The sequence below is a fragment of the Lynx rufus genome, unplaced genomic scaffold (genome assembly GCF_022079265.1).
Source record: "Lynx rufus isolate CCGP_SWC_20201006 ecotype Redwood Valley unplaced genomic scaffold, mLynRuf1.p SCAF_7, whole genome shotgun sequence".
NCBI classification, from domain to species: Eukaryota; Metazoa; Chordata; class Mammalia; order Carnivora; family Felidae; genus Lynx; species Lynx rufus.
The window spans coordinates 92379702-92394740 of NW_025814889.1; the positions used below are offsets into that span (position 1 = coordinate 92379702).

At 34.6% G+C, this 15039-nt stretch overlaps 1 protein-coding gene across 1 annotated transcript in view; it reads left to right on the forward strand.

The window, feature by feature from the left end:
* Positions 1–15039, forward strand: part of CAND1 (cullin associated and neddylation dissociated 1) — a 43237-nt gene that overhangs the window by 16278 nt on the left and 11920 nt on the right. The window contains exons 3-8 of the mRNA XM_047065939.1: positions 5358–5512; positions 7288–7411; positions 9005–9261; positions 9341–9446; positions 10804–10949; positions 14075–14367. Of these exons, the coding sequence (XP_046921895.1) occupies positions 5358–5512; positions 7288–7411; positions 9005–9261; positions 9341–9446; positions 10804–10949; positions 14075–14367 (1081 nt within the window). The remainder of the gene's footprint in view (positions 1–5357; positions 5513–7287; positions 7412–9004; positions 9262–9340; positions 9447–10803; positions 10950–14074; positions 14368–15039) is intronic.

The following is a 15039-nucleotide window of genomic DNA, read 5'->3' on the forward strand; positions in this document are numbered from 1 at the left end:
AGCAGCATTTCTTGAAAACACCTTCTTTTCTCTATTGAATTGCATTGATATCTTTGTCAAAAATCATTGACTATTAAAATGTGGGTTTATTCCGAGGCTCTGTTGTGTCTCTGTGTATTCTTTTGCCAGTACAAAACTGTTACATTAGTGTAGTGTATTAGTCAGCCTTGCCACTATTGACTTTTTGGGCAGATAATTCTTTGTTGTGAAGAGCTATCCTGTGCCTCCTGTGTATTGTAGGATGTTTAGTAGCATCGTGGCCATTAGCCACTATTTGCTAGTACCATTCATTCCTTCTTTCCCCGGGAGTGACAACCAAAAATGTCTCCAGACATTGGTAGCTGTCTGTTGGAGGGTAAAAATTGCCCTTTGTTCAAAAATGCTGGTATAGATCTGTAGAAGCCTGATGTAAGGTAGTGTAAGTTCTGTAGCTTCATTCTTCTTTCCCAAGAGAACTTTGATTTTTAGTTGTTGGTTTTTGTTTTTGTTGTTTTGAATTTCCATGTAAATTTTAGAATCAGTTTGTCAATTTCTCTTCTTCAAATAAGTTTGCTCAAATTTTGATGGGGATTGTGTTGAAGCGATATAGATTTCTGAAGAGAATCAACATCTTAACAATACTGAGTGTTTTCACAGGGAACCATAGTATCTCATACTTTCCTGGTTAATAGTAGTTTTTGTTAATTCCTTGGGATTTTCTACCTAAACGGGTCATCAGTGTCATCGGTGAATATCCTCTTTCAGTTCTCATTTTGATAATTTGTGTTTTCTCTTTTTTTCCCTCAATTCATCTAATTAGGGATTTACCAACTTTACTTACTAAAGAACTAAGTTTTGTTAATTTTCTCTATTGTTTGTTGCCTATTTCATAGATTGCTTCTCTTTTACTATTTTCTTTTCATCTTCTTCCTTTCACATTTTTAAGCATTTAAAGACATATATGTGCCTCTAATTACTTCTTGAGCTACATTCTACAAATTCTGGTAGAAATCTATTTTTTAAGATTTTAATTTTATTTTTAATTTTTTTAATGTTTATTTATTTATTTATTTATTTTTTATTATTATTATTTTTTTTAATTTTTTTTTTCAACGTTTATTTATTTTTGGGACAGAGAGAGACAGAGCATGAACGGGGGAGGGGCAGAGAGAGAGAGGGAGACACAGAATCGGAAACAGGCTCCAGGCTCCGAGCCATCAGCCCAGAGCCCGACGCGGGGCTCGAACTCACGGACCGCGAGATCGTGACCTGGCTGAAGTCGGACGCTTAACCGACTGCGCCACCCAGGCGCCCCTGTTTATTTATTTTTGAGAGTGAGAGACAGAGCACGAGCAGGGGAGGAGCAGAGAGAGAGGGAGACACAGAATCTGAAACAGGCTCCAAGCTGTCAGCCCAGAGCCCGACGTGGGGCTCGAACTCAAAAACCATGAGATCATGACCTGAGCTGAAGCCGGACGGACGCTCAACCGACTGAGCCACCCAGGCACCCCAGGATTTTATTTTTAAATAATCTCCGTATCCAATGTGGAGCTTAAACTCCAGCTCTGAGAACAAGTGTTGCATGCTCTACTGAGCCAGCCAGTGCCCCTAGTCTGAAACATTTTTAATTCAGCGTGATTTTTCTTTGATCCATGGGTTATTAGAAGCAATTGTCAAATGTTTGGAGGTTATCTAGATGTTGATTTTTACTGGTATCTAATTTAATTCCATTTTGGTCAGAGAACCATACTCTTTAAAATTTCAGGATGTTTGTTTTGTCTACTTAGGTTTCTTTTATGGTTCAGCGTGTGGTACGCCTTGGTGAATGTCCCATCTATACTTGGAAGAAAGTATATTCTGCAGTAGTTGGGTATAATGTTTTAGAAAGGTCAGGGTAGTTGATAAGGTTCAGATTTATATCCTTTGTGTTTTTTTTGTTGTTGTTGGTATTAAATACCGAGGAGTGTTTAAGATTTCCAACTATGATAGTTTATCTTTGATAATCAGTTTTTGCTCCCATGTATTTTAAAGCTATATGACTTAAGTGCATATACATTTGTAATTATGTCTTCTTGATGTTTGACCTTTATGGGCATAGAATGTTTCTCTTTAAATATACCTTATTGTGAAATATATTTTCTCTTATGTTAATATGGAAAAGCCACCCTAGCTTTTTTTCAAAGCTTTTTAAAAAATGTTCTATTTACTTTAGAGAGAGAATAAAAACAGGTAGGTAGGGGAGGGGCAGAGAGAGGGAGGTGCCGAGGATCTGAAGCAGGGTCCGCACTGAGAGTAGTGAGCCGGATGTGGGGCTCAAACTCAGAAACCATGAGATCATGACCTAAGCCGAAGTTGGACACTCAACTGACTGAGCCACCCAGGCGCCCCCACCCCAGCTTTTTTAAGATTAGTGTTTGCATAATGTATCTTTTTTTTATTTTTCAGTTTAATCTGAATCTGTGTTTTTATCTTTAAATGATGTGTCTTGTAGACAGCAGATAGTTAATTCTTGCTTTTTTTTCTGATTGTTTCATGGTTTTTGCCCTTTAATAGGAGTGCCTATGTAGTCCATTGACATTTATTGTAAATATTTGATTTGTTTGGATTTAGGTGTGTGTCATTCTTCTTATTTTGTTTTTGTTGTTGTTCTGGGTTCTTTTTTTTTTTTTTTTCCCTGCCTTCTTTTGGGTTAATCACATATATTTTTAAAAAATGTTTATTTACTTTTGAGACAGAGACAGAGACAAAGTAAGAACAGGAGTGGGGGAGCAGAGAGAGGGAGACAGAATCCCAAGCAGGCTATGCACTGTCAGCTCAAAGCCTGACTGGGCGATCTCAGGACTGCAAGATCATGATCTGAACTGATAGGAAGGGTTGACACTCAACTGACTGAGCCACCCAGGGGCCCCTGGATTAATCAAATATTTTATAGCAACAGTTCTTAAAGTTTGATTCAGGGGACCTTGGAACATCCCATGACCCTGGAAGTGTCAAAATTATCATGTGAATAATTCTAAGGTGTTCTTTTCCCCTTGGCTCTCCATTTTCTTTTAAGTGCATGGTTTAATTTTCCAGAGGCCACATGACATGTGATATCACAGCAGACTGAATGCAAAATCAGATAATGAGATCCATTTTTTTAAGCGCAAACATATAAAACAGTGCTATTATTCTCACCTTTTTTGAGAGTATAGTTTATTTTCATTACTTGTAATTTTTAATATGGTATAAACATCGACAGATACAGTGCACATAAAGAAAAGCTCTTTGGGATCTTGATTGATTTTCAAAGTGTTAAAACCAAAAAGTTGAGAATTGTCACTCTAGGGGTTATAAATTGCATCTTAAATTTATGGCAATCTATTAAAAGTTAATATTGTACTAGTTGATATAAATTGTATAAAAACCTTGAAACATTTTTCATTTACTTTCTTCCTGTATTTGTGCTTTTTTAAAAAATATATGTATGTGTGTCTATAATACAATATTATAGTTTGAAGAAAAACTATATAGTCTTTTTAAATTTTAAATTTATTTACTTGTTTTCTAGTACTCTATACCCAGTGGGAGGGCTTGAGATCAAGAGTTGCATGCCCTACCACTGAGCCAGCCAGGTGCCCCATATAGTCTTCTAAATATAGCCTTTTATGTTTACGCACATTTACATTTCTGGTGATCTTTGTAAATCTGAGTAACTATCTGGTTTAATTTTTCTTCAGCCTAAAGAACTTTTCTTTGGCAATTCTTGTAGTATAGGTTTGGTGGTGATAAATTTTCAGTTTGTGATAATAAATTATCTTTACAGTTTTAAGGAATAATTTCATTGGATTTGGAGTTCTAGGTAGATCTTTCTCTGGTTTTAGTTACATCATTATCTGGCATTCAAGTTGTTGTTTTCAAAAATACAGTTTTAGAGAGTTGACAGACATTATTGCAGAAGGGTTAGTCCAACAAAACTATTTTGCCATTGCCAGAAGCTAAACTCTTTAAATTCCTTTTTGGAATCCCTTTTATTTTCACTCTCAATGTTTTCATTGTTTCACCTGGGTCTCTACATATATGCCATGTCTCTTTCGTCATTGCCATCATTTTGGATTGGACTGTTGTTGGAGAAATCCAATCTTCCTGATTTTTTTTCGTCCTTCTCCTAATTCTCCAAATTGCACTGCCTTTGACTTCTCTAGTCAAGTAGTTGACAGCTAATTGAGCGTCTGTATATGAAACATTGATCTGACATTTATCAAATTAAACTATTTTTATCATGTCACGTGTGCTTGACAAAGTGCATTGGCTCCCGATTTTACCACATCACATTTAAATTTGCTGGCCTGACTTTAAAGGTTTCCATAATGTCTCAGGGGCCTACCTTTCCTGTTTTCTTTTATGTGTATTTTGTATCAAACAGTTCTTTTCACCCCTCATTTCTTTCAGTATGCATTCCACTCATTCTGTTCTCTGATCTTTCCATTTGAAATGCTCTTCTTTTTTTAACAATATTCCATCAAAGTCCAGTACCTAAAAATCTGTCCCTAAGGTTCAGTCTCCTGTCCTGTAAATGCTAATAACATTGAATTTAAAAGTTTTTTTTTTTAATTTTTTTTTTAAGAAATTGTGCAGAGTAGTGAATGCCTTCATTTCTCAAGTAGTTGTATGAATTCCTTACCTTATCAACCAGTGGTAAATGTATGGAGATAGGAGCCATACTTTTCTTATTCAGTATAGTCTTGAATACAATGGCTCTTCAGTGAAAATTCATGCACCAAACATCTACTATCTTAAATTCTATGGGAAGCATGCAAAGGAAGAACTTTTCTTCATCCTCAAACAGTTGACCTGCGTGCAAACCTATAATAATAGTGTAAGATACTAATATGGAAGGAATATACAAGGTTCTTTGGGAAGACAGAGTAGTACTAACTTTTTGCAGCAGATTATTTAGTGCTTTAAAAATTTAAACAAGAAAATAAATTTTTTTGGTTCACAGGATAGAGTTGGTGATGATAGGAAGGAAGGGTTAAAATTGGCAAAGTGAAATATTGGATGGCATTGCTATTTCATTTAAACTGTAGAATCCCTGTTAGGAGCAGACTCCTAATTAGCCTTTTTATTACTAAAAAAATGTGTTGTGTATTTGAAGGGTTGGGGGGGTGGTAAGCATCTTGTTTCATGATACCATGGTAGAAATCAGTGGGGAGATGTGGGAAACCCATCAATCAAATTTGTTTTAAACCCTTATTCATATACTATCTGTGATTCAGGCATAGTGTATTTGCTTTGTGCCGGTAGTTGCTAGGCAGAAGAAATTCTTTTACTTGTCTATTTTTCTGTTTTTGTATTTAATGTAAATTAAAAACTTTATTTTCTATTTTATATTACAGTCTTGGCCCCTTAGTGAGTAAAGTGAAAGAATACCAAGTAGAGACAATTGTAGATACCCTCTGCACTAACATGCTTTCTGATAAAGAACAACTTCGAGATATTTCAAGTATTGGCCTTAAAACAGTAATTGGAGAACTTCCTCCAGCTTCCAGTGGTAAGCAAGAGCACCATTTTCTTCCTAGTTCCTTTTTACTTGGAGGTATTTGCCCTCCACCTTTTTTTCTCCTGGTCAGGGAGGGAGAGCAGTGCCTGTCAAAAGGTCTTTGTAAAGATCCCATCGAACAATCAAGGGAAAAAAAAACCTGAAGTCCTATTTTTGCTTAAAAATAAATTCAGTTTTCAGTTTTAAATGAATATCTTTTGATTGAATTTAAGTATCTTGTAGGAATACCAAGATTTTATATTGTTGTATGTACCATAACTACAGAATAGAGTTAATGCCAACCTATGCAATGAGGGAAAAGATAACCAAAATTTTGAGTTATTTCTGATTAGTTCTCTGTTTTCAGTATTAATTTTGCTTTGTATCAAAATTTATGATGTGTAATACTTAACACCGTTAAAACAGCTGTGAAATAGTTGAGTTTACTAGTATCTTTAAGGCTGAATCTACAGCTACCTTGGTAATTTAAAACTACAATTAATGAATTTGTCTATTAGATTTTGGTCTCTGGCACAAATATTTAGGTAATGCAGATTTTAGAATTGGTTTTGACTACTAAGCTATCCGCTAAAATCAGCAGGCTAAGGTTTTTGATGGTCTGATTCACAGATGGGGTGAAATTATTACCTCCCTATTTTGTGGAAAGATGGAGACTGGTGGTAATGTAGTCTAAGTGTGTGGGTTTTACTCCTTTACTTAACAAGTATTGATTAATCATTTGCTCTACCAGCTACCATGCTAGATGATTCACGTGTATTATTTCAGTTAGTCTAAAGATCAGCCATATGGGAGGTCTTAATATTTCCAGTTTATTGTTGAGGGAACTGAAAGAAAGACTAGGTTAATTCACCCAAAGTTTTGATTACCTGTTTGGGTAAAGATTCAAATCCTCCATTATCTTTTAATCCAAAGCTGATGCTTTTTCTATTGTATCTTACCAGTTTGTCCTTACTCTTATTGATTATTTCAATAAAATATATCTTATATTATTACATTGATTAATTATGTCAGTAAAATATCTCTTGTATTAGTTAACACTGATAATCATCCTTAGTTCTTTTCTCTCATTGAAACATGTTTTAGTTGGTTTCTGGTTCTAACAAGAATTCTAACCATTATTTCTTGTTCCTTTTTTTCTTCCACTTGCCAGTAACAATATGAATCTACTTCAGAATAGTAATAACCTTGATTTATGAGTTCTTTGGAACAGCATTTCTACTTCATAATGAAGTTTTGGGATCTTTGGATTGGAGTACGAAGGATCTTATTTTAGGTTACAGCTCTCTCTCTCTTTTTTTTTTTTAAGAGACCATGTTAGGTATTGGAGGTTAGAATATATTTGGTTTTTAGTTCACAGAAATTTTAAAATATCTAGGTTACTAGTAATAAGAGTATTCAAGTAGAAGAATAATCATTTCTGCTTTCCAGTCTAGAGGTGCAAACACTATAGCCGTTACTGGCTCCACAGGCGAGTCATTTCTGTATATAGAAGCAGTTGTCCAGGAGAGTCTGTTGAATTAGTATTGTTTTGCCTATGTTGTGTACTCCTTCTGCAGTTATTATCTCTTATTGTTTATGTCTAATAAATTATTTTATTGGAAAACAATCTGTTTTGAAATACAGATTTTTCTGACATGAATCTCTTGAGTCAGTCTTGATTATAATCAAGTTTTGAGTTGTTGAATATCTGGTAACCACCATAAATACAAAGTGGAATCAACATACTTACTTGCCTTGAAATTATAATTGGTTTATTATTTATGCAGGCTCTGCATTAGCTGCTAATGTATGTAAAAAGATTACTGGACGTCTTACCAGTGCAATAGCAAAGCAGGAAGATGTCTCTGTTCAGCTAGAAGCTTTGGATATTATGGCTGATATGTTGAGCAGGTAAACATGCCTGTGATTTATATTACTTGTAATACAAAAACTGTGCATTTATTAAAACGCCTTTTGATAAAAATAAAATTTGGCCTAAAATTGTTCATGTTTGTTTATTTTTAATATTGTTATTTTTTAATTGTTCATATTTAAATTGTGGCTGTTTTATAGATATGTGGTTAGGGGTAAGAGGAGAAATAAGCTATTTATCATGTAATCCTGCACAGCAAGCATTTTTTGTAGTTTTGAAAAGTAATAAAATTTGTCATTTGAATGTTTCATCACAGTTTTTATATTTAGTTTTTTACTCTTATATTTTGAATATAATGATCTATTTAGATAAGAGTTGTGTGGGTAGAAGTAACGAATTTTCCAGTTAAAATAATGCTGGTATACATTTTAGCACCCATGATTATACTGCATGTTTTGGGAGGAGGGAGCTTGACTTTGTACATTTGTTCCGTGTTTGCTTTCATCTGGAGGTCAAACTTGGGAAGATAGGAAGATCTAAGCAACTCTTAGGGGGAATATACCTTAAAAGACCTGTCAATTTCATTTTGTCCCTACTTCTCCAAATCATTATGTCTTCATTGTATATTGTTTTTGCCTGATCCACTGCAACTTGAAAATAATCAAATGCCTTCATCTGGTACATACTTATAGTGAAAGGTAAGAGCAGTCATCCTGGCACACACAAGAGCTTATATGGTACTATAGGAGATAAGGACAAAAATGACTACAATGTAAGATTGAATGAGACTAAATACTGAAACTATTAAGTGTATTTTTGGGTTTAAAATGGACGATTCCAAGAAAGACTGGCATTTGAATTTAATTTTGAAGAATGGATAGGACACTGGTGTATGTGCCCAGGCTTAGAATATATTAGCATTAAGTAATCTTGGAGTTGGGAAACATTGTATTCTTGTTTTCCATCATATATGAAATGAATAGAAGAGTAGTAGGAAATCATTTTCATAGGTTGTGGTTATGTTGAAGAGGGTGAGGGATTTATACTTAATTTGGTTAAGTAGGAACTATTCAGTTAGACTTCTTGTCCTGTGACTGGATCAGTTGCAGTGTCCTGGCACATAGATGCTTAACTGCTATTGACTCCCTGACCTGCCCATGTGAAATGATTTAGAAGAGAGGGTTGAATCAACAAGATCAGTGCAACTTCGTATATAGATGTGTTGAGGAAGGCCGCAGGATAGTCAAGAGATGCTGAGATTTTGAGTGTTGTGAACTCCCAAAAAGCTATAATAGAGAAAAAGCTATTAATAGAGAAAACAATTAGAAATCTGGGAGGGGGAGAAAGGGACAAGACCATTGGTTTTTTCATGTATTCTCAAGCTTGTTGGTTGGATAGGGATACAGTTCTAGATTGCAGAAGGGAATTTTGGGATACAAATTTCAAAACTGTATTTACTTAACTTTTTAGTTGGGTTGGTAGAGAGAGTAAGAATTTAGTTTTACTTGAATTCTGAATTTGAATTAGTGCCTTCTAACATTTTTACTCTTTGCCTACATTGGGGTCAGAGGCCAGATATTTAAGTAGTGCTCAAACATCTTGAATTTATTTGTTTTCTTTTTTATTTTAAGGCAAGGAGGACTTCTTGTTAATTTCCATCCTTCAATTCTGACCTGTCTGCTCCCCCAGTTGACCAGCCCTAGACTTGCAGTGAGGAAAAGAACCATTATTGCTCTTGGCCATCTGGTTATGAGCTGTGGAAATATAGTTTTTGTAGATCTTATTGAACATCTGTTGTCAGAATTGTCCAAAAATGATTCCATGTCAACAACAAGGACCTACATACAATGTATTGCTGCAATTAGTAGGCAAGCTGGTCATAGAATAGGTAAGAAATATTTAAATACTTTAAAATTTTCTTTAAAGAAAAAAATGAATATTTTTAAGAACCAATATGCTTTTCTTAGGTGAATACCTTGAGAAGATAATTCCTTTGGTGGTAAAATTTTGTAATGTAGATGATGATGAACTAAGAGAGTATTGCATTCAAGCCTTTGAGTCATTTGTGAGAAGGTAAGTCTTAAGATCTCTATTTTTCAAATAAAAATGTTCCCTTAGAGTAATAATTACTCTCTAGGTTAGGTGGGTGTGGAGAAATGGATTGTTTTGACAGTCAGGATTTGAGTTTTGGATTTCAGATGTATCTTGATTAAATTATTAAGCTGATCATATAGTATTTGAAGTGGATATCATCTTATATTTCAGAATACAGTCTTTATTTTGAAATGTTTCCATTTCATTCTTAGGACTTGAACTTAGAAAGTCATTTATCATTGTCTTTTGGTTTAATTTGATAATGTGGTTACTATCCTAAAGGGCATTAGGGTAAATTAATTATCTGGCCAAAAATCAATAGTGAATTTTATATCTTTTCAGCAATTGTTGAGGTTTATCGCCTCCATTTTGCTAGGACAGTGGATCTCAATTTGGAAACCTTGGTTCTAATAATAAAATCTGCATTTATGTGCTAGAAGGCCATACTGGCTAAGTAGCAGATTTTTTTTTTTTTTTTGCCTTTGGTGAGAATTAAGTTTGGTAGCACAGTGTCTTGAGACTTCACTTGTTATCTGCAATAATCCTTTGTCCCACTCATGGTTTTGAGAAGCAGCTTCATGGTCATACCAAATTTTTTTTTTTTATGTTTATTTTTGAGAGACAGAGCATGGGTAGGGGAGGGGCAGAGAGAGAGAGGGAGACACAGAATCCGAAGCGGGCACCAGGCTCCGAGCTGTCCGCACAGAGCCCGACGTGGGGCTCAAACTCATCAACCGTGAGATCATGACCTGAACCGAAGTCGGACACTTAACCAACTGGGCCACCCACGCGCCCCCATATCAAATTTTTAAAATCAGAAATTGTGGGATTTGTTTCTGTTCTTTTAATTATTCCTTTATTGTGGGGCATTTCTATGTTCTGTCTCAGAACATATAGCCAGAGCTAGAACGTATAGCATATAGCTAGAAGACCTAGCCTAGAAGATTGTGCACTGACATTTTTACAAACAGTCCTAGTTGCTGAAGAGCATGTTCACTTGGGCTTGGTCTTCTAGTCATATGTTCAGAAAATAGACATAAATATACAGATTTCTATTCCACCCTAAATTAACCACAGTATATCATTTATTGTAAGAATCATCCTGATTTCAGAGATGTGAAAATGTGAGGGGGAAAGTTCATCTTAAAATTAAGTGTCATTTGAAAAGTAAATATTTTAAAATATGTCGAGTCATTGCTATTGAAAAGGCTAAGAACCACTTTTTCTGTGCTATGTTAAAGGGAAGAAAGAAATCTGGTAATAAAGCAAAATGTGTCAGATATTAAATGAAGGGGAAAAACAGTTATTCAAGGTAGCTTTTATTTTTTTTCTTCAGATGTCCTAAGGAAGTATATCCTCATGTTTCTACCATTATAAATATTTGTCTTAAATATCTTACCTATGATCCAAATTATAATTATGATGATGAAGATGAAGATGAAAATGCCATGGATGCAGACGGTGGTGATGATGACGACCAAGGTATTTCAAATTATATAGAAGCAGTGTGTTAAATTTTCATCAAAGAGCCAGCGTTATAGATGGAGAGGATTCTTAACCCCAAATTATACCATTTATTTATAATAGTGAAAGTGGAAATGACCTCAGTATTCAACAATAGCAAGTTGATTAAATAAATTATGGGGCATCTATGTATTAAACTGCTATACAACATTTTCAGAGTCCTGTTCTAGAAAAATATTAAGGCACTTATTAATAAGCTTTGTGAAAAAGTGGGACAAAGTTATGTCCCAGTTTTATTTTTTTTTAATATACAGAAAAAAAAGATGTTAGTATTTTTCCCTTAGTTAGCAATATAAACGATATTTGTGTTTTGTGTGTGTGTTTTGTTTTTCTTTATTCAAATTTCTACAAAGATTTTGTAAGGAGGGAAATGAATGTTATTTTAAACTGTGATGTAGATATACATATTCAGTTGTTTGGTTGGTTGTATACATTCATGAAAAATCCTAAATATTGTTTGAGGCTCCATTTAACTTTCATAAATAATCTAAACATTACTCAGGCTCCTAAGATTGATGTCCTCATGCTGTGATTTGTAGTATTTACTCTGGAAAGGGATAGCACTTTTAGGAACATAGATGTTTGTGTTAAGTTGTTTCTGCTAGTATTAAAAGAATCATAGTGGAGATAATTAAATAGGTAAGTTATGTGGTATATGGGTTGGTGGATTTCATGATAGTTTTCATACTTTTGATTTTTGAATTTATGTCCTCTTAAGTCTATAATTTCATTTGTCTTAAAACAACAAGCGACTATAAAAAAAAAAAATCTCCCTTAACCCAATATTACACGGGCAGCTAATGCCCAGTTGTCTCTTACAACCGAACTGAAAGAACGCTCTCCAATTCCTTTTTTCTTCTCTCTTAAATCTAGTCTTCAGTGATGGACAGGATCGCCAGTGATCTCAAATGTTTGCCTATTATTAAGTTCGGCAGTGTTTCTTGAACTTCCAGGGTACCACACTCTCCTGGGTGTAGTCCTGTTTTTGTGATTACCCTTTTCAGTCGCTGTGCTGGTTGCTCTTCATAATCCTGACCACTAAACTTCAGAGTATTCCAGGGCTTAGACTTCTCTGTGAACTCATATTCTTGTTCATCTTACCTAGTCTCCTAGGTTTAATATCCTTAAATGTCATTTAATATCATTATGCTGAAAACCCAAATTTTTCTTTATTCCAGATCTTTCCTGTGACTTTTAAGTTCATGTATACATCTGCTTAATTGATTCACTGCTTAGATGTATAAAATATCTTCTCCCCACTTTTCCCCTATCTCCTGCCTAACCAGTTTATTCTTTAGCCTTTTCCATCTCATCTTAGTCTCTCAGGCCAAAAACTTTGAGGTTATATATAATTACTTTTTCTTGTATACCCCCCTCATTCAGTCTCTCATCTCCGGGCTTTCCTCTTTATTTATTCCTTCTCAGTGTTTTTATTTTCATTGCATTTAATCCCTTTTGACATATTGTAATTATTTTCCACATCTAGGATGTAAGTTTCATGAAGACAGAGAGTTTTAGTCTCTCTGTTGACTGCTTTATCCCAGTGCCTAGGGTAGTGCTTGACACACAGTAGGCACTCAGTAAATGTGTTGTATTAATGAAGAGATTATGATAGAATATCTTTTGAAAAAAGCAGTAGCAATATCTTCCAAGTTTTGATTGTTGGTTTTTAGTGTGCCAGGTACTTATGTTGAATAACTAACCAAGTCCTTTAGCTGTTACATCAGTTTTCATGGGTTATACCTAATGACTGTCTTTGCACCATAGTGTTACTGTAACATAAAAGCACCATAATTTCAGTGATTAGGATATTTAATGTTTTAATAACCCTTTTTTTCCAATAAAGTATATTTCTACAAAATAATTCACATGGGTTGCCATGGGGAAAACTTCATTTATTTGTTTGCTTTTAAATCTATTTTGATATAGTACCTTTTAGTTTTCAAATATGTATTTGCAAATAAGTCATATGCCTTGGGTTTAGTAGTATTTGGTTAGGTTTTCCTATAATGTGCCAAAATGAAATTAAACAAAACTTTAATATAATCCTAGGATTTTGTAAGGCATAGCTGGCCACATTTAGCTGTCACTAAGCTAATTGGAATATAAGCCCGTGAAGAGATGACATCTTTTCCCCCCACTGAGGAATCAGCGTGTCAGGGCTATAATCTTATCTAATAACAAAATTATTGTTAATTTTAGACTGTTCTAAGAACTGCTAGCATTTTTGCCATCCTCCTGACTTTGTTGCCCAACTGATTCAGTCTGATAGTGTTGGAAGGAAATAATTTTTAGAGATTTCACACACATTACATATGTATGTAATGAAGCATACATAAGTGAGGTGGAGTTGATAATGCTTATACTTGGAATGCTTATTGTTTTAAGGTTTAACAGGAATTTGGAGAAGATGGTGCTTTGTTGTTAGAAGGATTTTCTTGTAATTGAGGAAGTACTGTGTTTTTAAACTGTCATGAGAATACGTTGAAAGGTTGAAAATACACATATTTTTTCCTAAGAGCCCATCATTAAATGTAGTGAAAACCCTTGTAATCCCAAAGAAAGCTGATGTCAGTCAGGTTTCTTTCTCTCCCCAGAAAATTAGTCTACAGCATGTCCTAGGATTGTAACCATGCTTTTTAATACATCATCTATAGTGACAAATCATATTTGCTGGTTTATCTTATTAATGCCTTCTGTGATTGATTGTTTTTCCTATAGTGTCAAGTAAGTAAACATACTGTTTAAAAGGTTGGGATGAGAGATTTATGTTTTACAAGTATTTATTTTGGAAAGAAGTTTCATGTGTTAATAATTTAAAAATGATTTTAAATGATTTAAGCTACTCATTACCGGTAATAAGTGAGAAGATGATTAACGAGTTAAAAACAATCACGATTATTTTCTTTAGAGGTTAATTTATATGTAACTTGGTATAATTTCTATCTGTTAAGTACTTGCTCTTTTAACACTTGCTGTACTTAAGTGAAAAGTTTTAAAACTGTCTTAGTCTGAATATCGATTCACTTTCTGTATTAAATGATAAACTTTTCTTACCTGTTAACATTAAAACTTCTCTCTAGGGAGTGACGACGAATACAGCGATGATGACGACATGAGCTGGAAAGTGAGACGTGCGGCCGCTAAGTGTTTGGATGCTGTAGTTAGCACAAGGCATGAAATGCTTCCAGAATTCTACAAGACTGTCTCTCCTGCACTGATATCGAGATTTAAAGAGCGTGAAGAGAATGTAAAGGCAGATGTTTTTCATGCATACCTTTCTCTTTTGAAGCAAACTCGTCCTGTACAAAGTTGGCTGTGTGACCCTGATGCTATGGAGCAGGGAGAAACACCTCTGACAATGCTTCAGAGTCAGGTCAGTTTAAAAGTATGATTGAGGGGCGCCTGGGTGGCTCAGTCAGTTAAGCGGCCGACTTCGGCTCAGGTCATGATCTCACGGTCTGTGAGTTCGAGCCCCGCGTCAGGCTCTGTGCTGACAGCTCAGAGCCTGGAGCCTGTTTCGGATTCTTTGTCTCCCTCTCTCTGACCCTCCCCCGTTCATCCTCTGTCTCTCTCTGTCTCAAAAATAAATAAACATTAAAAAAAAATTAAAAAAAAATTATGATTGAAAGTCATGTTCATAAATATGATCTTGTAAAATTGGGTTTTTATATGGAAATGTGAGTCTCAGAACATCTTCAGAGAAGCAGAGTTCTGGGATATACTTCTATAGGAGTTTATGTATACTCATTCATGCTATGTCACTTACAGTTTATCCTGATTGAGGTATTCTTGATTTATTAGATAAGCAATATTAAAAATTTTAAGATTCAGTAAAATTATCTCTGATGTTAACAGAGGAATCTTAGGAGTGAAGCAAAGTATGAACACAAGTAGTGTGACTCCACAACTCTAATTTAGCTGCATGATCCTGGACAAGGTAGTTATTTTTTTAAACCTCACTTTTCTCACGCGTAGTAATGGTTTACTTAGAATTGTCTACCCAGGGAAGTAAGAGATGAGATGATCTATGTAAACATTTAGTGTA